The 26,724-nt window shown below is 36.6% G+C and overlaps 1 protein-coding gene across 2 annotated transcripts; it reads left to right on the forward strand.

Annotated features, from left to right (window-relative positions):
- The first annotated feature begins 231 nt into the window (after window positions 1–231).
- On the forward strand, window positions 232–26,505 carry ZDBF2 (zinc finger DBF-type containing 2). 2 transcript variants are annotated; one of them, XM_082841752.1, is made up of 5 exons: window positions 232–261; window positions 6,293–6,371; window positions 7,927–8,031; window positions 12,160–12,287; window positions 18,530–26,505. In XM_082841752.1, exons 3-5 carry the CDS (start codon window positions 7,972–7,974, stop codon window positions 25,647–25,649), a joined length of 7,308 nt encoding a protein of 2,435 aa, XP_082697878.1. In that variant the 5' UTR covers window positions 232–261; window positions 6,293–6,371; window positions 7,927–7,971; the 3' UTR covers window positions 25,650–26,505. The 2 variants fall into 2 exon arrangements, with proteins under 2 accessions (XP_082697878.1, XP_082697877.1); XM_082841751.1 differs by lacking the exon at window positions 232–261 and adding an exon at window positions 4,264–5,588.
- The last annotated feature ends 219 nt before the right edge of the window (window positions 26,506–26,724 follow it).

The following is a 26,724-nucleotide window of genomic DNA, read 5'->3' on the forward strand; positions in this document are numbered from 1 at the left end:
GCGTACTCCCTGGGTCCTTGGCCTCCACCCGGGCCGGGAAGGAATCACGGCGGCCTCCACCGAGGTGAGAACGGCCGCAGGGCGGAGTGGGGGCGGGGCGAGCGCGGGAGGGGCGGGGCCGGGAGGCGCGCAGCAGAGGAGAAGATCTCGGGCCCCGAGCGCGCGGCCGGGGGTGGGGCCTGCTCGCCTCTTTCGCGGGGAGACTTCTTCCTCCAGACGGACGCGTAGACTGCTCGCCCGGCTCCAGCGCCCGCTTCGCAGGTCCTTGGCTTCCCCTCACCCCGAGTCCCTTTCTGCCCCTCTTACGTGAGCGGGGCCGGCGTCTCCGGGCCGGGATCGAGGTGGCTGGGGCGTGGGTGGAGGTGGCGCGCAGGCTGCCTTGCCCGTCTGTCGGGGGCCCCAGGTCGGAGGGGCTCGCGGACTAGGCCTTGGGCAGGGGCAGGGGAGGAGGCGGCCTGCGGAGGTCGGATTTAGGGCTTTGTGCCCGCGGGAAGTGCAGGGGCACCTATGGGGCCGAGATCCGGAGCCACCTGTCCACAAATCCCTTTCTCCCAGTGCCCTGCGTTGTGTCCAGCTGTCCCCAAATCTAGCCTTTACCGGCCTCTGGCGATCAGAATTTATTTTGGAGACGTTAGATTTTTGTGTTAACAATCATTTTACTATTGTCGTGCAACAGTTGTGCAAATCTGGTCAAATTACGCCGTTGTTATCACGTGCTCCTAAGGCCCTTTCCAGTTCCTAACATTTTCCGGCGCGATGAATCTGGCAGCGCGTGGGAGAGATACTGACTCTCACGGAACTAAAACGCTTTTTACCCCTTCAAATTGAATTTTGTTTACCTTTGTTTTTGTTTTTTACAGCAATTATGTACTATCGGGGGGGAAAAATCGCTGAAAAAGCTATAGCAATCTCATCGTCGAGAGAGTCACTATTAACAATTTGGGATACATAAACAGATATTCGTGTTACATAAATGGGGTGCTAATGTGATCTACTGTTTAATACATGAAGGACTTTTTCTATATCAATGCATAAACATCTTTCCACTGCCTTCTCAACTTGCACTGATTTGGACCCAAAGCCTGTAAAGCAAGAATTTTCTTCTCCCTGAACCTTGACCAAGTGGCCAACCTTAGCAAAGAAACTCCTAAAAGATTTAATAAAATATCACTGCAGTGGCCAAGATGTTGGATAGAAATAAGCTGAATTCAGGGTAACAATCATTTTCTATGAAGTATTGTTTGCTCGCTTAATAATTTGAGGCAATGTGTTTTTTTAAATGGCAGTTTTCAAACCATTAGTGAATTGTGAGATTAATGTAGTGGATCATAACCACTGGTTTCATAAGCCGAAATAAGATAACATAGAAAATACCAGAATGCATTACCTGTAATGAAGATATTGTTTTGTGAAACTTATAAAGTGTGCATGTGTGTGTGGTGTGTGCATGTGTGTCTACATATGCTGGGTTGTGATATAAAATGTACTGCTTCCCGTGTGCCATGCTAATCAAATTTGAAAGTCACAGTCACGAAGGTACTGTCAGCGCTCATCTCAGAAAGGGAGGGAAAAAAAAAAAAGAATGGGAGCGATGATGCAATTAAGTTTAACAATAGTTCTACTTTTTTCTTTGGAACATGTGACAGTGTTTATTGTAGCGAATTAGATCTTAATTATTTGTTTTCACCTAATATTAAAACAATCAATTAGCATTCCTGAAAATACAGAGAGAAAGCCTTTTAAAGAAGTTCAGAGGTTAAGAGCATAAACTGCTCAGATTGACCTAGGGTCAAATCCCAGCTACGCTGGTTATTTGTGTGTGACCTGGAACAAGATAGTGCTTCTCTCCTGATTTGTAAAGTGGGAGTTACCGGAACACCAGCTATATAAGGCTGTTTGATATTCAGATGAGATAATGCATGTGAAACTGTTGATTTAGTGCCTGCACAGATTAAGTACTCACTACAGGTTAGCTATTAAGACTGAACGGAGGTATCCAGGATAATTCTTGTCGCCAGAGGTAAACCCATAGAAGGTGGATAATCCAAAAGAGGGGGAAATTGAAAATCGGTTAATAATGTTATAAGGAAAGGGACACTGAATTAAGATGGTCTTTTTATATCATTTAGCCATTGTTTTGTGACTGCTCCCCAATTGTTTTTCTATTGCTAGAAAAGTAATTTAGATTATCTTATTCAGTAGACCAAATGCCCTTCTATTGTCTTTACTTATTTATTATTGAACTGATGTCTCTATTGTCAAGCAACTGAAAAATATTTCCCACAGGGATTCTGGGTTTTGTTAGCTCTTATTCAGTACCACTGTCAGCTTGAGAAACTCACACACTTATAATTCAAGGCACTTCAAAAATGTGTTTATTTATCTCTGCAGTAGGTAAAGATCTCAGGTATGCAAGAAATAATACTAAAAAAAAAAGCACTTTATTTCTATTTTGTGACAGTTCTGCTGAAGTTATCTCAGGCATTTCAAAGATCTCTCTTCACTGCCCCAGATTGGTTTTGCAGTTTTAAATGTTACATAAACCAATGAAATAAGAGTGTAAGCATTGTCATTTTTCATAGCACTTTATTTTTATGAAAAATAAATCAAATGCTTTGGCCTCAAAAAAAGGCTGTTGCAAAAGCACTTAATTGGGTATCACAACTGTAAAAGGTTGGGGGAAATCTTAAACATTAATTGTAATACTTCTCTCAGTTTTGAAAATGTCTTTAAGTTCTTATTCTGTTTTAGAGGAACCAAAATGGAAATGTTACCGAACCGAACTTGGGTCTGCTCGCCCGCTGCACAGCAAAGCCAATCTACTGACACCGGGTTGTGGTGAAGGAAAGTACAGCGTTTATTTGCAGGGTGCCAAGCAAGGAAAACAGGCAGCTCGTGTTCAAAAGACCCGAACTCCCCGATGGCTTTCAGGGAAGGGTTTTTTAAGGCCAACATTTGGGGCAAGGGTTGCAGCTCGTGGACTTTCTTCTGATTGGTTGGTGGTGAGGTAACAGGGTGATTTTTCGGGATTCTTAATCATTAACCTTCTGGTTCCAACCAGTCTGGGGTCTGCCTTCTTGTTAGCATGTAGTCACCATCCTCCACTGGGTGGGGGGGTCTTAGTTTCTGCAGAAAAACTCAAAGATATGCTTCAGATTGTTATGTATATCCCTTGAAGAGGAACTAGTACTCTGTTTTACTGCTGAAATATTGTTTAAGCTATCATTACTTTTCTTGCCTAACTGCTTTTCCTTTGTTTCTGCATTCCCTCACTTCCCTAATTTATAACTGTTTGAGTCTGCTTTTTGGAACCAGGGAAGGCCTAGGAGACTAAAGCCTTTTTCTACAAACAAGAAATGGGGGACATGGAGGGGCTTTTGTAACTGGGAGGGCCCCACAGGGTCCTGCTTGGTCTCAGTCCCCCCTTTTCTTTGATACTTCTCAATCCTAAAGGGAGCAGGGGTGGGACAAGAAAGGGAATAAAGTTTTGGATAGAGAGGTTAATCATAAACTCGTCAGGGGAACTTGGTCTTAGGGGGACTTGGTTTCAGAAACTCCTTGAGGGTAAATCATGATGTGTTTATGAAAATATGAAAAAAATAAGACTTGGAACTCTAGCTGTCCTATCCACAAAAAGCCCTCAATGAAACAAAAAAGTCTATCTTGACCTTAAATCAAACATGTATTCATTTGTATGTTTTAAGTTAGATAAAATATTAAGGTTATGTGTGTATGTATTTTAAAAATCATCTTATTGACCAATTTTTAAAAAGTTAACTCACCAACTACTGGGTCTTATCAGATAAGAGGGCTTTTATCTTACACTGATAAAATGAAATAGTATGCAATAGTATGCAATCTTTAAACATACTGTTTTGAATTATATATAATCTCATATAGAGGTGCTCATCATATATGGTTAAATGAGAGAGGAGACTATAGAATAGAATGGGTAGTACCATTCCATTTTTGTAAAAACATGTTTAGAACAAAGAAGAATATATGGCAAATGTAAATGGTGGGTAGTGGAATTACGGCTGATTTTATGCTCTTTATTTCTTAATTTTTATAATTGTACTATCATTTTGTTTTACTTTCATAATAAAAATTAATAAATTAATAAATATCATAAAATTAATAAAAGTCATTTCTTAAAGAAAAAATTAATGTGTGTTTTCCTAATTTATAAGTATAAATGAGACTAAGTCTTTGCTCTAAGGGATACTGACTCTTTGAACTTGGATGTTTTGGGTATTAACTAATTCTCCAATATTCTAGGAAATAGTGCTGAATAGTGTAACAGTTATATTCCTTATCCTATGAAAAGCATCTTTGAGTAGGAAAGAACTGTTGTTCCAGAATTTTCTTAAAGCCCTCCTTGAGTACACTGCTTTCCAAAAAATGTATACACTGCCTGAAGATATGGTCTAAATCTTTAGTCTGCTTTTAAATCCTATCATGTCAAAACTCAGTCTACTTTTCTTGCTTTATTGCCCCTTAAATTCTTAAATGAAAACTTAGCTCCAGATGAATTTGTCAACTCACTATCTCCAAAAGTATCTTGTGCTTTCTTGCTTTTATACTTTGCTTCTTTGTTACTTGGAATAGCTTTTCCTGACAGTTGTGTAAACAAATTCTACCCAGTTTCCAATGTCCAGTTAAAAAAAAACATATCCACCGTGACATCCTTGGTTCCTCCAGCTAAAACTGAATTTTGCAGCTAAACCTATTTGCACTTATTATTTGTGCCTAGGCATTTCTCAGATACCACCTGATATTTTTGCATTTATTTCCCAATTCCATCTAAACTTCTTGAGAGCAAGAAAGCTTGTATTATATTTCTCTCTATCCCTTGACACTCCTAGCATAGAACCCCGCACAGGGTAGGTGCTAAATGTTTATTCCTTGATCATACAGTGGTGTCAAGTGTTGAGTTCAAGTGCTGGAATTTCTTGTTAACCAGTGATCCTCGGTAGGGGGGTTAACACTTTGCCCACGACAATGTGGATGAATAAAAAATGGATAATTTGGCTTAATTGTCAATTGATATAGATAGGTGATAAGGAATTGACAGTAGTTTTTATTAAAACTAACACAAAAGCTAAGAGTTGTGTAGTTAGTTCAGGACTCAAACTTAAGTTTCACATAAATATTTCTTTGAAAAGTTTCTCATGAAGCTCATTTTGGGTTTGATGGCCTCTGTTCTTAACCCTACCAGAGGCACAGGTGTGCCTCGCGTTCTTACAGCTACTGTTCCCAGAACCCAGAGATCTGAAGTATTTGACGGTGGGTTATATGCACCCTCAGAGTTACTCTGTTCCAGAACATCTTAAGAGGTCATGTGGGATTCAGTGCGTCATAGTATGTAAAGTGCTTTTTGTTCAAAAGTTAGTAGTTTTTCTCCTATTACTGGAAACATAATGGTGTCAGTCTTCAAACTTAAATTGTGACGAGGGTATTTATTTAATTTGGTTAATGGTAGACACTCATAGGGCTTATCATTTTTTGTTAAACAGTTTTATTTTAATTTATAGATGTTTGCCAGGACTAAATATAGCTGATGAAATATCTGACCTTTTCTGCTCAAGGTAAATGATTTGTTACTTTATAAAAATACCAGGTACCAATAGAATTCAGAGTTTGTATAAAAAGACCCATTTGGTCTTGTAAAGTAATGTAATCCCGGGCCCCAAAGAAATGATCTCTTTAAGAATTTTGTTAGTACATGAAAAATGACGTATTATTGGTTCAACCTATATCAGAATCACCTTGGAACATTTTAAATATGTGTAATATGCATGTGCCTGGCTTCCCACCAGGGGATTTTGATTCCATAAGTTTTTGGGGTTTTAGCATGTGAATTTTTCCAAATGCCAACAGGTGCTTTTGGTTTATTGTAGCTCTGTTTCATTGTGGCATGGCACTAGAGATGATGAAATGGCAGGTAATAATGCCATGGGAGTTAAAGTCCATAAGGGTTAAAGATCAAAAAATATTTAAAGTTTTTAAATTTTGTGTGTGTGTGTGTGTGATGTTAGACTCATGCTTTCATTTTGCCTTTTATTCAATGAATGTTTTAATTACATTTTAAATAAAGCACTAAAAAGTTTATTTAATGATTTTCAGAGTTCAGGTTTAAACTCTAGAGTTCTCTCAGCCTGAAAATTGCCACATCTATGAATACAACTTAAACTTTCTTTCATTTTGTTGCTTCAGGTTAATAAGTGACGTAAGTTAATGGAAAAAAGACGAAATTTTAAGTAAATAATTTCTTATATATTCTTTATTTCAGAAGCTGGTTTAATTGATTTATTTTCCCTATAAGTGAGAAGTCAGAAACTATCAAAGTTTCTCATAATAAAAAGTAATGGGTAAGTGAATGTTATGATAGCATTTTGATTTAATGAAGCTTTTCTATTATTGGTTTTAAGGCTGTGGTTTCAATTTTTGAACATTGATTTTAATGAATAAACTTTTTCTGTTGCAGGATAATCTTATCAGAAACACTCATAACGTTATAGGATCATTCTCTTTATTTTTTTCGACAGATAAGAGTGTTTAAAATAATTAGAATTAAAACCTTGATGAAATTATCTCTTAAAATCCTATTTTCACTTTCACAAAACAGCAAAAAAACTCATTGTATTTAATTTATTACTTAAATTTGTTATATTTTGTGTATGTGAATAAATTGTGTGTGTATCATAATTACTTGGGAAATTTAAAAAATTCTGAATTCTAGGCTCTATTCTCAGATTTACTAAATCAGAATTTTGGGGTATGATTTTTATATTCAGCCTGGTTTGGAAACCAGTATGTAATGCAGTATGTAATGATGAAGGATTATAGTTTTGGGGAGGAGGGTAGAAACTTGGAAACTATTCTTTATTTGTAGAGAAATCTTATTGCACTAGTTGGAAAAAAATTCTTCATATTCGTTTGGTTTATGTAATTGTCAGAAGAGAAATGTCTTTTGTTTCAGAGGCTGTATTAGTTGCTATTTTGTTTTTTAGCAACTTTGTTGGATAAATTACTTTAAAATCTGCCTCTGTGGATTAAGCAGAAAATAAATGTAGTATCTTTACTCTCATGCTAGAGAATAAGATGTTATATATGACACTGAGAGTTCACATAATCTGGGATTTTGTGTAGAAACATAATGGGAAAATTAATAAGCTTTGTTAAAGTATAGTAAATATACTATAGTAACAACTTAGAAATAGTAATTTGTCTTTATAAATTGAGTACTGTATTCAATACTGAATCACTTTCTGATAACTCTTAACAACTTAGAAAATCAATAAAAAATGTAGTCATCTAGGCTTCAAATACTGGCAACACACTACTCTTTTAGAAGATGCATAGGTCTCAGAGAAAGACAGATACTGTATGATATCATATATATCCACGTATATGTGGAATCTAAAAAATAAACTAGTGAATATAACAGAAAAGAAACAGACTCATAGATAAAGAGAACAAACTAGTGGTTACCAGTGGGGAGAGGGAAGAGAAGAGGGGCAAGATAAGGGTAGGGAATTAAGAGGTACAAACTGCTATGTATAAAATAAATAAGCTACATGGATATATGGTACAACACAGGGAATATGGCCAATATTTTATAATAACTATAAATGGAATATACCCTTTAAAAATTGTGAATTGTACTGTGTTGAACACCTGAAACTTACATTGTGCCTCAACTATTCCTCAATTAAAAAAGAAAAGAAGATTCAGAGGTCTCATTTTATTCCAGGCTCATTGATTGGTTCAGTAGCTCATGGTAGCCTTGTCTGTTTTCACAATTATTAGAAATATGAGTGGGTAGGACCCAAGAATGAATTTCTGGTCTCTGATATTATCATAGCTATTTTCCTTATGGTAATAAGGAATTACTGTGCTTTTGCCATTTTTGTTTTTTTCCAGTTTGAGTGTTCAAGGACAATAGCCATCTGACTTTGGTTATTCAATATGCAGAACAGACCAGGATATTGCAGCTATTGCTGTGTGCACTATAATAACCTGGAACAGGTGAGAAGATCCTATTACTACGGTTATACCACAAAGGACCTAGTCGTAACTTTCCCTTCTTTTACGTTTAATTAAATTCATTTATTCCTTCATTGAACAGACTATATTGAGACTCTACTAATGGGCAGATACTGTTTAAGTTTCTAGGGATATGGCCATGAACAAAATCAGTTTCCTTTATTCATGAAACTTATACTTTAGTGCAGTAAGACAGAAAGTAAGTAGTCATATAAGTTTAGTACATAGTATGTCAGATTGTGATAAATGTTATGAGGAAAATAAAATAGGGAAGAGTGTGCAATTTTAGGTAGAGTGGCCAGGTAAGGTTAAGGAAGTGACATTTGAGTTGAGATTTGAATGAAATGCAGGGGCCAGGCTTGCTTATATCTGGGGGAAGAATTTCTGGGTAGAGGGACAGGAGAGCAAGGATAGAGACCCTGAGGCAGAAGAGTGGTTAGCATGCTAACTAAAAGCCAGGAGGCCAATGTGGCTGCAGTGGAGGTCAGGTGGGGGGTGGAAGTTAAGTGGCAGGTGAGGAATTCAGAGCATTAGATTTTGTAAGTCATTGTAAGACAAGGTAAGGACTTTGAATTTTATGCTTTGATGCACAAAAGTTTAAATTTTTGCTATAGTTGAATTTGTCTTATCTTCTTTTGTTACTTGTGTTTTTGGTGTCATAAAAATTGCCTAAAAAAAAAAATTGCCTAATCCAAGTTCATGAAGATTGATGCCCTGTCTTGTAAAAATACGGCCACATTAGTGGTTAGAACTTCAACATAAGAATTTGGCGGAGGTGGGAGGGGTGGACGCAGTGCAGTCTATAGCATTTACACTGTTTGAGTTTTGGATGTTAAACCAATTTTTCATTCCTGGGATAAATTCCACTTGGTCATGGTGTATAATTCTTTTTATATGTTGCTGGATTTGGCTTGCTAGTATTTTGTTGCAGATTTTTGCGTATATATCCATAAGATATATTGTCTGTAGCTTTTTTTTTTTTTTGGCTGTGTTGGGTCTTCATTGCTGCGTGCGGGCTTTCTCTAGTTGTGGCGAGCGGGGGCTACTCTTCCTTGCGGTGCACGGGCTTCTCATTGTGGTGGCTTCTCTTGTTGCAGAGCACGGGCTCTAGGTGCTTGGGCTTCAGTAGTTGTGACATGTGGGCTCAGCAGTTGTGGCATGCGGGCTCAGTAGCTGTGGTGTGAGGGCTTAGTTCCTCTGCAGCATATGGGATCTTTCTGGACCAGGGATTGAACCTGTGCCACCTGCATTGGCAGGCGGATTCTTAACCACTGTGCCACCAGGGAAGTTCTCATCTGTAGCTTTTTTTTCCTTGTGATGTGTTTGGTTTTGGTATCAGGGTAGTACTGGCTTCATAGAATGAGTTGAGTAGTATTCCTTTCTCTTCTTTTTGTTGGAAGAGTTTGTGAAACATCAAGTGTGGAGATTTTGAAATAAGTATTCATGGTAATAGTAGCTGCAGCTTTCTGACCAGGATTGTTAACTTAGAAGATTCTCACGTTTTTCTTCAGCTGTGGAATTGTCTCATAGGTGAAGCAATCATATAATGAAGCTTCTGCTAGTGCTAAACTGTTTGATCTTTGATGATATCTAAGACAAGTTTATAATATATAAAAATTATGCTGTTTAGTAGCATTTGTTTTGTTTAATGCTCTAATAGTAAACACTTAAATTCATACTAGGAAGAGTTTTTATTATTGTGATTTCTACATCTCTGCCTTTTTAAAAAAGAAATAATTTTTAATGCTGGTTATAAACATGAGGCAGATAATAAATCTCAAGTTCTCTTCAATATTTCTCTCATGATTGAGAAATTATATCATCACTTGAATGGAAAATTATTTGTTGAACTTTTGCTAGTGATAAAACATGTTTATGCTTTAACTACAAGTTCTAGTCAATAAGCATTCAGTATAATTTCTTTGCTTAAGGTTTAGAATAATAATTTTTAGACATTTGGATACTCCTGTACTAAACTGACATTTAAAAAGATTCTGTTGATGGTAGTTGAGGTAATTTGTACTAACTATAAAAGCTTGAAAAAAATATACACACACACATATATATGTATATATATGATTCAAAGCTTTGGTGAACTACTAAGGCAGTGAAGACATATGGGGCCCAGATCTAGCTGAATATTGATCAGAATATTCAACAGAAATAATGGAAGCCAAAGGAAAGAAAACAACTGCCAACTTAGAATTCTATACTCAGTAAATAAGGTGAAATAAAATATTTTCAGGAAACAAAAATTAAGGGAATTTATCACCAGCAGACACTTATTAAAGGAAGTACTAAAAAGAGTTTTTCAGGTAGAGGGAAAATGATTCCAGTTGGAAGCTCAGAGATACAGGAAGGAACGAAGAGCAATGGAAAGGTAAATAGGTGGGCAATGTAAATGAATAATATCTTGTGAGATTAACAACAGTGGCATATAAATTGGAAGGGGAGTAAATTGAGCTAATACCTAAGGACCTTGCATTGTTCAAGAAGAGAGTGGGGAGGGGGACTTCCCTGGTGGTCCAGTGGTTAAGACTCAGCACTTCCAGTGCTTCCAAGGCAGTGGGTGCAGGTTTGATCCCTGGTCAGTAGAACAAAGATCCCACAAGATCCCACATGCCGTGAGGCATGGCCAAATTAAAAAAAGAGAGAGAGAGAGTAAAAGTAACAAGTACTTTTGATCAGTCAGGGTTGCATGTTATAGTCTGTTACCACTAATAGACTAGGAAAAAGTCTATATAAAATATAGATCTTTGTAGTCTATATAAAATTGGAATAATAAAAAGTAGTCCACAAGAAAATAAGAAAGCAGAGAAATAGGGACACTGTGTAGGCAAGAATAGAATAATAAAACAGATTTAAAAATAAAAACAAGAATTAACTACAAATGTATCAGTAATAAATTACGTGAAAATAGACGATGCTTGAATTAAACTATATTCAATATTTTATCAGAGGTCCTAGTCAGGGAAATAAAGAAAGAAAAAGAAAAGAAAATGATAAAGATTAGAGAAGAAGAAATAAAACTTAGTATTTGTATACAGTGTGATTGTGCACAAAGAAAATCCTAAAGATATTTAGATGAACTATTAGAATTGATAAGTGATTTTTAAAAACCTTTGGGCCAACATAAAAATAAATTGTCTTCTTAGAGTAAATATATATATGTATAGCAATCACTTTGCTGTACACATAAAACTGACATAACATTGTAAGTTAACTATACTTCAATAAAAAATAGTTAGAAAAAAAGAATAAAAAAATTGTCTTTCTATATATAAACACCACATAGAAGATGAGATTTGAAGAAGATATTTACAACAGCATCAAAAATCATCAACTTTTAAGGAATATGTATAAAAAATATGTATAAGATTTTTGCACAGAAAACTATAAACATTGAGAGAAATTTAAGAAAAATTTAAAAATTAAATGCACACACATACACAAAAGAAAGTGAAAAGGCAAGCCACAGAGAGGAAGATGATACAGATCTTCCTCAATTTATGATGGGATTACATCCTGATTGTAATTTGAAAATATCTTAGGTTGAAAATGCATTTAACACACCTAACCTATTGAATATCATAGCTTACCTAGCCTACCCTAAAATTACTCAGAACACTTCATCAGCCTACAATTGGGCAAAATCATTTAAGCAAAGCCTATTTTATAATAATTGAGTAGCTCATGTAATTTATTGAATACTGTACAGAAAGTGAAAAACAGAATGTTTTGTTTGTTTGTTTGTTTGTTTTGCGGTACGCGGGCCTCCCACTGCTGTGGCCTCTCCCGTTGCGGAGCACAGGGTCCGGACGCGCAGGTTCAGCGGCCATGGCTCACGGGCCCAGGCGCTCCGCGGCACGTGAGATCTTCCCGGACCGGGGAACGAACCCGTGTCCCCTGCATCGGCAGGCGGACTCTCAACCACTGCGCCACCAGGGAAGCCCCCCTTATGGTTTTTAGATGCATATTTTAGAATTGCTTTATAGAAAGGGTATATTAATTTATACTTCTACTAGGTGTATAATGAATTTATATTGTGACACTCTCACTACTAATGAGTATTACCCATTTAAAAATATTCATTTTCTTTTTACTTTATAGCATATATCCAGTGATCAGCACAGATACTTGACCACACAGAGTAGACAATTGATGGCTACCACTAGTTTGATGGATCGTTTCTTGCAGGATGTTCTGAGGCACCACCCACATCATTATCAAGAAAGCAGGTAAAGTAACTGAGTGGAATAATATTAGCACAAAGTTAGTTATATGTTACAGTAAATGTTTGTGTTAATTGTTCTAATACTTCCTAAAATGAACCTTTGAATCAAGGAATATAACGTGAAATTTTATCTAGTAACTTACCTTTGCAATTATTTAAAAATTTTTCCTAGCTTAGGTAAGAAATTTCACTCTAAAAGTTATGGACTACACTGTGCTTTTTTTAAAGAAAAGTCTTAGGCCAATAAATAATTATATATCATTAAGGTGTTTTGTAAGGATGTCACAGGATTAAACACGATAAAAAGGTGGGAGCAAACATAACTTTTACGAGATTAGTAACCAGAAAGTTGGTGACAGTAGCCAAGTAAGGGTGATTAAGGTAAAAACTAAGTTAATTCCACATTAATGGAACTATTTGCTATTTTGTCAAATAGAATTGGCTCTTTTTATAATTTGTCAGTATCTTGATAGCTTACTCTTGTATTAATTTATTTTGGTTTTAATAAAAATAAATATTTTGATAACATTTAAAAAAGTTAATGTCCTATGTTAAAGAAGAACTTTGGTAGAAAATCAGATTATGTACTGTGGTGAGTTTGCAACTACAGCTATACAAGATAAGGCAAAATAGATCATTAGCACATCTGTGCAGATTTAGTTGAGTTCAGCACTAGCAGCAGAAAAAAGGATAAACTTCTTGAACGCTTTGCAAGTCACCAACCTAGAACTTAGTAAATGGCGAAAAAGTTTTAATGGGTAAAAGTCAGGAAAAAAATATGTGGTTTTCGTAGAGAATGAACTTGAGGACATGGGGAGGGAGAAGGGGAAGCTGGGACAAAATGAGAGAGTAGCATGGACATATATACACTACCAAATGTCAAATAGATAGCTAGTGGGAAGCAGCCGCATAGCACAGGGAGATCAGCTCTGTGCTTTGTGACCACCTAGAGGGGTGGGATAGGGAGGGTGAGAGGGAGACGCAAGAGGGAGGGGATATGGGGATATATGTATACATATAGCTGATTCACTTCATTATACAGCAGAAACTAACACAACACTGTAAAGCAATTATACTCCAATAAAGATGTTAAAAAAAATTATGTGGTTTCTTAGCTGGTGGAAAGATGGAATTAGCCTATCTTGGGGTCAGTATAAATTACCAGTTTATAGTGTATATAAACAATGCTTCAACACACATATTTGTACATGCAACTTTTTCTGTGGAGTAGATTCCTAGAATTTGAACTTTGGGGCTAAAGTTTATGGACATTAAAAATATTTTTTATTTTTTAACTTTTCATTTTGGAATAATTACAGGCTTACAAAAATTTAGCTGCAAAACTGGTACAAGGAATTCTTGTGTAACTTTTACCTAGCTTCCCCAAATGTTAAATCTAAAATAACCACAGTACAGTGATCAGATCCATGAAATAACATTGATACCATACTATTTACAGACCTGATTCAGATTTTGTCAGTAGTGTTACTAATGTCCTTTTTTTGGACCAAGATTCCATCCAGGACCACACAGTGCATTGAGTTGTCACAATTCCTTACTTTCCCTTAATCTCGAGTAGTTCCTCAGTCTGTCTTTGATTTCAAGACCTTGACACTTTTTAAAAGAGTACTGGCCAGTTATTTTGTAGGATATTCCTAAATTTGGGTATGCCTGATGTCTTTTCATTTTGTTGATGGTCTCCTTTACTGTGCGAAAGCTTTTAAGTTTAATTAGGTCCCATTTGTTAATTTTTGCTTTTGCTTCTATTGCTCTAGGAGATGGATCCAAAAAAATATTGCTGCAGTTTATGTCAAAGAGTGTTCTGCCTATGTTTTCCTCTAGGAGTTTTATATTATCTGGTCTTACATTTAGGTTTTTAATCCATTTTGAGTTTATCTTTGTATATGGTGTTAGAGAATGTTCGAAGTTCATTCTTTTACATGTAGCTGTTCAGTTTTCCCAGCACCACTTATTGAAGAGACTATCTTTTCTCCATTGTATATTCTTTCCTCCTTTGTCATAGATTAATTGACCATTAATGCATGGGTTTATTTCTTTTTATTTATTTATTTATTTGGCTGTGACGGGTTGTAGTTGCAGCATGCGGGATCTTTCGTTGCAGTGCGTGGGCTTCTCTCTTGTTGTGGCACATGGGCTCCAGAGCACATGGGCTCAGTAGTTGTGGTGTGCAGGCTTAGTTGCCCCGTGGCATGTGGGCCAGGGATCAAACCCACGTCCCTTTCATTGGAAGGCCAGTTCTTAACCACTGGACCACCAGGGAAGTCTGCGTGGGTTTATTTCTGAGCCTTCTGTCCTGTTCCATTGATCTATGTTTCTGTTTTTGTGCCAGTACCATCCTGCTTTGATTACTGTAGCTTGGCAGTATAGTCTGAGGTCAGGGAGTGTGATTCCTCTAGCTCTGTTCTTCTTTCTCAAGATTGTTTTGGCTATTCAGGGTCTTTTGTGTTTCCATACAACTTTTAAAATTATTTGTTCTGGTTCTGTGAAGAATGCCATTGTTATTTAGATAGGGATTGCAGTTAATCTGTAGATTGTCTTGGGTAGTATGGTCATTTTAACAATATTGATTCTGCCAGGAACATAGTGTATCTTTCCATCTGTTTGTGCCATCTTCAGTTTCTTTCGTCAGTGTCTTATAGTTTTCTGAGTACGGGTCTTTTGCCTCCTTAGGTAGATGTATTCCTCGGTGTTTCTTTCTTTTTGATGTGATAGTAAATGGGATTGTTTCCTTAATTTCTCTTTCTGGTAGTTCATTGTTAGTGTATAGGAATGCAACAGATTTCTGTATATTAAGTTTCTATCCTGCAACTTTATCAAATTCTTTGATGAGCTCTCGTAGTTTTTTTTGGTGGCATCTTTAGTATTTTCTATGTATAGTATCATGTCATCTGCAAACAGTGACAGTTTTACTTCCTCCTTTCCATTTTGGATTTCTTTTATTTCTTTTTCTTCTCTTGTTGCTGTGGCCAAGACTTCTAAAACTATGTTGAATAAAAATGGTGAGAGTGGGCATTCTCGTCTTGTTCCTGATCTTGGAGGAAATGCTTTCAACTTTTCCCTGTTAAGCATGTTGTTAGCTTTGGTTTGTCACATATAGCTTTTATTAAGTTGGGGTATGTTCCCTTTATGCCCACTTTCTGGAGAGATTTTATCATAAATGGATGTTGAATTTTGTCAAAAGCTTTTTCTGCCTCTATTGAGATGATCATATGGTTTTTATTCTTCAATTTGTTAATATGGTGTATCACATTGATTGATTTGAGTATATTGAAGAATCCTTGCAGCCCTGGGATAAATCCCACTTGTTCATGGTGTATGATCGCTTTAATGTGTTGCTGGATTCTGTTTGCTGGTATTTTGTTGAGGATTTTTGCATCTATATTCATCAGTGATATTGGTCTGTAATTTTCTTTTTTTGTAGTATCTTTGTCTGGTTTTGGTATCAGGGTGATGGTGGCCTCATAGATTGATTCAGAAGTTTTCCATCCTAACCTTACACCTAAAGGAACTAGAGAAAGAAGAACAAACAAAACCCAAAGTTAGTCGAAGGAAAGAAATGATACAGATCAGAGCAGAAATAAATGAAATAGGGACTTCCCTGGTGGTGCAGTGGTTAAGAATCCGCCTGCCAGTGCAGGGGACATGGGTTTGATCCCTGGTCTGGGAAGATCCCATGTGCCGTAGAGCAACTAAACCCATGTGCCACAACTACTGAGCCTGAGCTCTAGAGCCCACGAGCCACAACTACAGAGCCCACACACCACAACTATTGAAGCCCCGCACCATAGAGCCTGCGTGCTGCATCTACTGAGCCCATGCACTGCAATTACTGAAGCCCACATGCTCTAGAGCCCACGTGCCACAACTACTGAGCCCACGTGCTGCAACTACTGAAGCCTGCGCGCCTAGAGCCTGTGCTCTGCAACAAGAGAAGCCACCACAATGAGAAGCCTGCACACTACAACGAAGAGTAACCCCCACTTGCCGCAACTAGAGAAAGCCCATGCGCAGCAACAAAGACCCAATGCAGCCAAAAAAAAATTAAGAAAATGATATAATAAAAAATATGAAATAGAGACTTAGAAAACTAAGAAAAGATCAATGAAACTAAAAGCTGGTTCTTTGAAAGATAAACGAAATTGATAAGCCTTTAGCCAGCCTCATCAAGAAAAAAAGGGAAAGGGCCCAAATCAATAAAATCAGAAATGAAAAAGGAGAAATTACAACAAACACCACAGAAATACAAAGGATCATAAGAGACTACTGTGAACAGCTATATGCCAATAAAATGGACAACCTAGAAGAAATGGTCAAATTCTAGAAATGTATCAATACAATCTCCCAAGACTAAACCAGGAATAGAAAATATGAACAGACCAAATACCAGTAATGAAATTGTATCAGTAATTTTTTTTTTTTTTTTTTTTTTTGTGGTATGCGGGCCTCTCACTGTTGTGGCCTCTCCCGTTGCGGAGCACAGGGTCCGGACGCACAGGCTCAGCGGCCATGGCTCACGGGCCCAGCTGCTCCACGGCATGTGGGATCCTCCCGGACCAGGGCACAAACCCGTGTCCCCTGCATCGGCAGGCGGACTCTCAACCACTGCGCCACCAGGGAAGCCCTGAATCAGTAATTTAAAAACTCTCAACAGACAAAAGTCCAGGACCAGACAGTTTCACAGGTGAATTCTACCAGACATTTAGAGAAGAAAATTTTAATTCTTGATAGACTTTTCATGGAAGGCTATGCCAATTTATATATAATTTATTGCATAAATTGTATATATATGTATCTACACCGGTAGTATATGACAGTGCTCATTTCCTGTCACTCTTGCCAACATTGCGATTATCAACCTCTTTCTTTCTCCCTAAAATGATAGGCCAAAAAGTGTCTCTTAATTAACCTTTAATTATTTATGAGTAAAGTAGAATTTCTCTTGCTATATAGTTATTAGAAATATATTTATCCTATGGATTGTTTTTTCATATACTTTGCTTATTTTTCCATTGAATTGTTTGTATATTTTGGGTTTGTATGCAATATTTATGAATAATAGTTCTTTGTGTTTTAAATGTTATTTGTATTTTAAATATCAGAATCTGTCATGTGTTTATCAACTCTGTTATCATGTGTTTATCAACTATATGTTATTTTTTACCATATAGAAAGAAACATTTTGACACAATCTAAGGAGAATTTTTCTTTATGGCTTCTTTCATGTCTTTTTCTTAATTCCATTTTTCTCTTCTTTTAAATATTTTTAATCTTCTTGGAATTTATTTTTATAAGTGGTATATAGCAGTACTGACTTTTTAAATATACTAATTATCTCCACTGATATAAAACATCACCTGTAACATAAAATTCCTGTATTTGTGTGTGTGTATCTACATCTACTTCTATATCTATATATTGGATTTTGAATACCATTTTCTTTCATTGAATGGTTTTAATCCCATGCCAGTACCACATTACTTATGTTTATAAGCTTTCTGAATTATATAGTTCATCTTTAAAAAATTTCATCTCTCTTTCCCCCCTTGTCTAGACATTGTTGGTTTTTCTATTATTTTAGACTTCTTGAAAATCAGCTCTTGCTTTACTTTTGTTTCCTATTTATTGGTCTTTTTCTTAATTTATATCTTCAAGTTTCCTGAGGTAGGGGGATTTGGTTATTCTTCTGTCTTTTTGAATTAGATGCTCATTTAGTTAATTTCTGTTTACTAATTCTTATTTTAATGGGAAATTTAAAAGTGTGAAGTTTTCATTTTGATCACATCTCATAGATTTAATATATAGTTATTTATTTTGTTTGTAGATAGTTTAAAAAGTTTTCCTTTTTAGCATAAGAGTTATATAAAAGAGTGGTTTTTAACCTTTAATGGTTACATTTTTGGAGGTCTTTTTTTGTTGTAAAATTAGTTTAAAATGAGTAGAAATACGAATTGTGATTTAGTTGTTAATTTTATTTATTTAGTTGTTAATTTTAAACACACATGAATACAGATGAAAATTTTTTGGGATTTCCAACTTGTTTGATTTTATGATTCTGCCTTCCTTTCTTTTCTTAGCCAAATATTACAAAATTAATTTTAATTTGAGACTGTGTCCTCTAGGAATCTTGCCCAGGGTAGGAAGAAAATAACATTTATTATGCATTTAATAAAAATCTTAAACAGATGTTAGAGTATTTTTATGGATTTTTTCCCCCTTGCTTTTTAGATCAATGCAAAATGAGAGACTTCATATGACTACTGTGTCACCTTCTGGAGTGGTTCCGAATGACGATTTTGTTCCTGAAATAATGACTGAGGATGCTACTGGAGTCAGAGAAGAGATGTCTTCCAAGGCTTCTGAACCTGTTGAAGAGCTGTATTCTAAACCTAGTAAATCTCAGGAATATATACAGAGTGTTTCAATTCGGCCATCAGTTATTCAAAAACTGGAGAAAGGACAGCAGCAGCCCTTGGAGTTCATTCATAAAATTGGGAGCCATATGAAAGAATTTAACCCAGTTGGTATTGGTCATGCTACAAATAGTAGACAAAACGTAATATATTCATCAGTGGTTTCTAATGCTCCTGTTAGTTGTTTACCTGAAAGTTCTCATGAAAGACCAGTTACAACTAATGCTACTACTGGGTTACCACTAGGATCCCATTTGGATTCAGTTAACAAATGTGACCCAAACAAAGTTGACAAATACTTTAAACAGCTAGACAGGGGCTCTAGAAACCTTATGCTATCATCCCATCCAGAAACTTCTTCAATAACTTATCAGAAACCTAAAGAATCAAACAGGAAATCTTTATGTATAAATTCAGATAAATTGGTTATACAGGAAGATGTAAAATCTCAGGGTAAAACTTTGTCAACTGGCTCTAAAGTCTGTGAGTTTGTGGGTGCTGAAGGCTTCTTAAAATTGGAATCTCTTTCCAGATTTACAGTGAACCCAACAGTCAACCTGAATAAAACTGACATGCCTTCTAATAAAGGAATCTTTGAAGATGGCATTCCAAAGCATCATGAGAAATTCTTTCCTAATATGGATCATACCCAAGAAGGAAAGCATTTGGTCTTTAACAAGTCAGCCTTCTTGGAACAGAAGATCTCAGTGAGTTCTGAAATGAAGTTTGCTGGTGGCTATCTTCAGTCAGCATCTGATCACCATGAAGAGGCTGTGCCAGACCTTTGGAAGGAGGAACAAATTGACCAAGAAGATAAGAACTGTGAATCAAGAGGTTCTGAAATGAGTTCTGATGGCAGTTCCTCTTCTTATTCACTGACGGACCAATCTAAAGTGACTGCCAAAGAAATAAACCTCTTAAAGGAAGTACATGCTGACTTGCAGTATAAGAACAATAAATCTTGTGTTTCTGAAATAAGCTCTGATTATGATGGCTCCCTTCAGTTGACTTCCAACCAAACTCAAGTAATTGTTAAAGATGTAAGTGTTCAGAAGGCAATGCATATTAGGCTGGTTGATGAAAGCTATGAATCTAGTGATTCTGAGATGAAGTTTGATTGTGATGCCTCACTTCAGTCAACTGATAACTACCCCCAACAGCCTGAAAAAGAAGTAAACCTTCCCAAGGGGGCACACGTTGGCTTGGTTGATATGAACTATGGATCTGGTAGCTCTGAAATAAGTGCTGATTCTGTTTTCTCACGTCAGTCAGTGGTTGACCAATTCCCAGTGGCTGTCACAGAAACAAAACTCTGGAAGAAGGTTCACATTAGCTTGGTTGATAAGAACTATGGATCGAGTTGTTCTGAAACAAGTTTCGATTGTGATGTTTCTCTTCAGTCAGTAGTTGACCATCCTCAACTGACTGTCAGAGAAAGAAACCTGGAGGATAGGCTTGTCTATCTGAAAGATAAGAATCGTAAGCCTAGTAGTGCTAAAGCACATCTTGATTGTGATGTCTCTCTTCAGACCATGACTGATGAACCTCAGAGGGCTGTTGAAGAAATCTATCTTCTGAAAGAGAAGAATGACATTGTGGATATGAACTGTGGGTCTCATGGTCCTGAGATGAATTTTCATCTGATGAAAACAGATGCTAAGTTAGTGCCTGACCAATCCCAAGTGGCAGTTAAAGAAGTAAACGCTCAGGAAGTAGCTCTTGACCTGGAGAATAAGAGTGTTAAATCTAGCATTTCTGATCTAAGTTTTGATTCTCATGCTTCTCTTTATCGATCAGCTAATGATCAACCTCAGGGGGATTGTGGTGAAATAAATCTGAAAGCGTTAAATGTTGATATGGAAATTAAGAGCTATGGGTGCTCCAGTTCTGAGTTGAGTTTTGATTCCGATCCTCCTCTTATGTCAGTTACTGAGTATACTGAGCTGGATGTTGAAGAAATAAGAAAGAAGCACATTAACCTGGAAGATGAGAGCTTTGAGTCAATTAGCTCCAAAATAACTTTTGATTCTGATATTCCTCTTCACTCAGTAGTTGACCAATCTCAAGTAGCCATTTCTGAGGAGGAGTCTATTGATCTGGGAAATAAGAGTAATGAATCTTGTGTTTCTGAAATAACTTTTGATTCTGATATACCTCTTCATTCAGGGATTTATCAACCTGAAGTAGCTGCTAAAGAAACATTCATTCAGAAAGAAGAGTATATACACTTAGGAGGGAAGGATGATGAACCCACCGATTCTGAAATAAGTTTGGATTCTTATATCCCTTTTCACTCAGTGGTTAACCATCCAGAAGAAGCTGTTAAAAAGCTAAATCCTCAAAAAGAAGAGTGGGCACCCTTAGAAAATAAGAAAAATGAACCTTGTGGTTCTGAATTAAGTTTTGATTATGATGTTTTTCGTTCAGTGACTGGATGTTCTGAAGATCCCATTAAAGAAAGAAACCTTCTGAAAGAGGAGATTATACACTTAGAAAGTAAGGGTAATGTACCTGTTGTTTCTGAAAGCAGTATGAAGTCTGATATTTCTTTTCATTTAGTGACTGATCATCCTGGCATAGCTATTAAAGAAGTAAACCAAAAAGAAGAATATGTAAATTTAGCAGATAAAGGTAATGAGTTAAGTGTTTTTGAAACAAATTTGGATTCCAATATCCCTCTTCAGTCAGTGATTCACAAACCTGAAGTGGTTGTTAAAGAACTATGGCTTCAAAAAGAAAAGCATGCTAAGTTAAAAGGTAAAAGTGCTAAATTTAGTGGTTCTGAAATAAACTTAGATTCTGATTATTCAATGACTGAAACTCAAATAGCTGTTAAAGAAATAGATGTTCAGAAAGAAAAACGTGTTGTTCTAGAGAACAGGAGTGATAAATATAGTGGTTCTGAAATAACTTTGGACTCTGATGTCCCTCTTCAGTCAATGAATGAAAAACCTCAAATAACCATTTTAAAGGAGGACCATGTTGACCCAGAAGATGAAAGTACTGTACATAGAGGTTTTGAAAAAAATTTGGGTACTGATACCCCTCATCATTCAGTCATTGACCAACCTCGACTAGCCCTTTTGAAGGAAAAACATGTGGATCTGGAAGATACAAATAATGAATCTAGTGATGGTAAAATAGCTTTTCATTCTGATGACCCTCTTCAGCCATTGACTGAACAATTTCAGGAAGTGGTTGAAAAAACAAACCTGTGGAAAGAAGAGGGTATGGGCCAGAAGAATAAGGTTGATGAACCTAATGCTTCTAAATTAATACATAATTCTGATGTTCCTCTTCTGTCTGTGTCTGATCAACCTGGAGTAGCTGTTAAACGAATAAACCTCAAGAACGAAGGTCATGTGTACTTGGAAGATAAGAACAGCCAATATAGTGGTTCTGAAATGAGTTTGAATTCTGATCTCTTGGTTCAGTCAGTAGTTGATCATGCTCAGATAACTATTTTGGAGCAGGAGCATACTGAGCTAGAGGATAAGCACAATCAATCTTGTGGCTCTGAAATAAGTTTTGATTCTGTTGACCCCCTTCAGCCAGTGGCCAACCAGCTTAGAGAAACTGTTAAAGAAGTAAGCCTTTGGAAGGATGAAGTTGACATGGAAGATAAGAGAGATGAATCTAAGTGTTTTGAAATTGTGTATGATTCTGATGTCCTTTTTCAGTCAGCGGCTGGCCAAACTAAAGTTGTTAAGGAGATCAACCTTTGGGAGGAGGATGTTGACTTGGAAGATAAGGTGGTCAAACCTAGTGATTCAAAAATAGATTTTGTTTCTGATGAACCTCTTCAGTCTGTGGCTAATGAAATTCAAGAGGCTATTCCAGAAATAAATCTTCTGAGGGAGGGACATGTTTGTCTGTGTACTAAGAGCTATGAACCCAATGATTCTGAAGTCATTTATGTTTCAAATGCCCATCTCCAATCAGTGGTTGAGCAACCACACATATTGGAAGAGCAACAAGCCAGTTTGGAAGATAAGAGCAATGATCCTTGTGGTCCTGAAATAAGTTTTGTTTCTGATGATCCCCTTCAGTTAGTGACTAGACCGCTTCAAAAAGCTGTTGAAGAAATAGGTCTTTGGGAGGAAGGCCATATTTACCTGGAAAATAAGAGATATAAACTAGGTGATTTTGAAGTAAGTTATGATTCTGATGTTGACTTCATAGCTGGGCATTCTCCTGTGGCTGTCAAAGAAATAAATTTGCAAGAGAAGGATCATGACCTTCCTAAGAACTGTGAATTTAGTGTTTCTGAAATAAAATGTGATTCTGGTGTTCATCTTCAGTTAGAAGTTGACCAACCTCAAGTGGTTTGCAAAGAAGTAAACTTTCAGATGGAAAAGCATCTTGGCATGGAAGAAAGAGTCAGTGAACCTAGTGATTCTGAAATAGTGTGTGATTCTGATGTTCCTCTTCAAATAGTGATAAACGAACAAGTGTCAGACAAAGAAACAGATCTTCAGAAGATGCTGTTTGTGGACCTGATGACCAGTGATAACGATTGTGAAATGATTTCAGATTCTGATGTCCATTTTCAGCCGGTGATTGACTCACCTCAGATGACTGTCAATGAAATCAGCTGTATAAATGAAGAAAGTTTTGTTCCAGAAGATGAGAACTGTGACTCTTGTGATTCTGAACTAGAATATCCTCAATCAGTGACAAACCATTCCAAAAAGGCCTTTAAAGTAGTAAACCAGAAGCAAGACTATATTATTCTGGAAGAGACAAGCTGTGAGCCTTATATTTCTGAACTAAATTTTCAAATTGATGCCTCTCATCAGTCCATGACTTCCCAGTCACAAGAGCCTGGGAAAAAAAAGGCCAAATATATTGACCCTAAAGATAAGAGCTGTCAATCTAATCGTCCTAAAAGAAATTTTGAACAGGAGGAGACTTCTCAGCCAGTGACTCAGCAACGCCAGAAGGCTAACAGAGGAGTCAACCTTTGGAAAGATGTCGAAAATATTGGCCTAAAAGATAAGAACTGTGAATCTAGTGTTTCTGCAGTGGATTGTAATGAGTCTCCTGAGTTGGTGATTCATCAAATACCTGATAAAGAAAACCTTTTGAAGTTAAAACATACCAATCTAAAAAGTATGAGCTGTGAACCTTGTGGTTCTGGGAAGAATTTTCAATGTGATCCCTCTCTTCAGTCTGACAATGACCAGCCTCAAGAAGCTGTTAATAAAATAGACCTATTTGAGAAGACGTCTTTTGACCTGAAAGAAACAAACCATAATTCCCATTCAGGCTCTGTTCCCATGGTTGATTCTATACGGAACCTGGAAAAAGCAAAGGAAGTCACGGAAGATGATCCTGATGAACCAGTTCTTGAAGGCTTGCCTCATGTCCCTTCTTCATTTGTGGGGAAAACATGGTCTCAGATAATGAGAGAAGGTGACGTGAAAATTAATGCTGTCGTGAAGGAATTTAAGAAAGGTCGTTTCCACTGTTACTTTGATGATGACTGTGAGACCAGGAAAATTAAAAAAAAAAAATCGAATGAAGGAAAAAAGGTTACCTGGAGTGACCTCAATCAGGACACTACATCAATTCAAGTTCTTTCGGATTGTGATGATAATGCAGGTGGTATTTCAGATATTGATGACTTTTCAGTGGCCTTAGATAAACCTAGCCATTATCCTTCAGCAAAGAAGCATTTTGAACAAACATGCCGAGTGGCTTCTCCATGCCAGGCTATAAAAGTCAGCCATGGAACTCAAACCAATCTTGCAAGTCACCCAGGGACAAAAAGAAGAATAACTGGACAGGAGAAAGACTCTCCAGTAAGGAAGCGTTTACTTTTACAGAATGACAGAAAAACAAGAAAGAAAGTAAAAATTGGAAAAGTTGAATTTCCTGAGTCCTGTATTACAGTTTTGAAGCCTTTGCAACCAAATGCCTTAATTTATGTTCTTTCTTCAAATATTAAGCTGAAGAAAGGTGAATCCAACGACTTCTCTAAAAGGAGGCACGGTAGTAGAAATAATTGGGATCTTAGCATACAGTACAAATTTAACCAGAGTTCCTTTAATTGTTATGACCCATTGAATAAACAGATTGTAATTGATCCTTCTTTGAACATAGAAGTACCAGGGCCTGACAGGAATAACTGTATGGAAATTCATTTTAGCCACCTAAATTCTAATGCAGGAGATGATGATACTTATGTACAAAGCTCTGCTTCGGCACCTTTTATGACAGTGTCAGTAGGACATGAATTAATGGCACATCAGGAGGCCAGTGAATCTGTGTTTCTGGAAAAATCCAAGATTTTGAATTCTAGTGAGGTTTCAAAAGAAAGTAATTTCCAGTCAACTCTTTTAAATCATGATGTTGCCAAAATTTCTCTGAAATCAATTAGAAATAAGTTTTTGGAAAGTAAAAGGAAAATTCAGAGAAGGAAGTTGACAACTAATAATAAGCCAGGTTTTCCCAAAGAAGACTGTAGACCAGTTATTCCCCAGCAAAAACCCAGAATTGCTTCAGAAAAACGGTCGATTTGGATTCAGACCAAACTAAGTGATATAATTAAAAAGTATATTCCAAAATACTCTGTGTTTTTGCGTCACAAATATCGGTCCAGGAGCACTTTTGTTAGGATGCATCTTAAGAAGAAAAACTCTGATGTCAGTAGGTTAAAGAAGGCAAAGAGACCAGCTAAAATTCTTTCAAATGCCTCGATTCCATCAGCTGGAGCTGAAGAGCAGTCAAGAGCTATAGCAAGCTCTTCTCCCAAGCAACCTGTGCGGGGCTCTTCTGTCGTTGCAGGAAGTAAGAAGAATGGTAATAAAAAACGCCCTAGAAGACAACAGAGAAAACCTTCTAGACCTGTTAGAACATATGCTTTGAGAAGTATGTATTCTGGTGTACCATATTCTGATAGAATGAGGACACGGCTCTCTAACAAATTGTGAGGTAATGAGGTAAACTAGAGGTGTTTCTATTAAGGGCTAGTTGAAGATTCAGTACTTCAATTGAAAATATATTTGGTACCTAGTGTACATAGCTTTCCTAACTTTGGTGAAAAAAATGCACCTTCAACTATTTTGCTATAGACTTATTTTTCAGAACTTTTATATTAATTTAAAGTTAGTGTTTAGGGTCCTTTTTTTTTCAAATTAAAAAACTTCCTTTGTCCATTTGCTGTGGAAGAGCTTCATCTTAATTTATATCACATAATTTAGCACAGTATATACAACTTTCTCCCTCAAATCATGTCCCTCTTATTTATTTTTTATGATTGTGTCTCCCATGTCAGCAGGTTATATTATTGCAAAAATGGATGTGGCAAACATAAAATGCTTTTACTTTTTAAAAATTGGAACAAATGAATATGTAGTTATTTTCTGTGTGTTTTAGAGTGGCATTGTCAATATCATATTCTAACTAGATAATTAAAAAGAAGAAACTCTAATAGATTATCTCAGCTTTTGAGTGGGATTAACCTAAATAATCACACCCAAAATATAATTTATCTTTCTTTTAAAAGCATTCCAGAGAATGAGATTTCATAAACTTTAATCCAGTTTAAAAAACTGCCCGGTGATTTTACAAACATAACACAAACTCTTCCTTCTTCATTTAAACTGAATCTGCAGGTATCTAACTTTCCTCATTTGGACACATGCGTACATGCAATCTCTGCAGGTTTTTCTTTAGCATTATTAGACCTTAAGGGGAAAATGATCTTGCCAGTGTGATTATGCTTTTCTACCACCTTTTCTCCCCTCCACCTGAAGGGTTGGTGGTTTAATGTGAGAATCCAGTTATCTTATGGCCTTATCTCTTAAAAATATTTTAGATGTTTCCATATCCTTTTTAATAGCTTGAACTGAAACGACTGGTTTGGTAATTTGGGCAGATCATTAATTGTTGTTATTAATAAGTTATAATCTTAATAATTCAAAAGATCTAATAAAAACTGATAACTTAAGTGGTGGCCCATTTTGCAAGTGAAAAACTGTATTTGTGCATTGGTTTGGCTTTCCT

This window comes from Leucopleurus acutus, assembly GCF_964270905.1.
Source record: "Leucopleurus acutus genome assembly, chromosome: 6".
In the NCBI taxonomy this organism is placed as follows: Eukaryota; Metazoa; Chordata; class Mammalia; order Artiodactyla; family Delphinidae; genus Leucopleurus; species Leucopleurus acutus.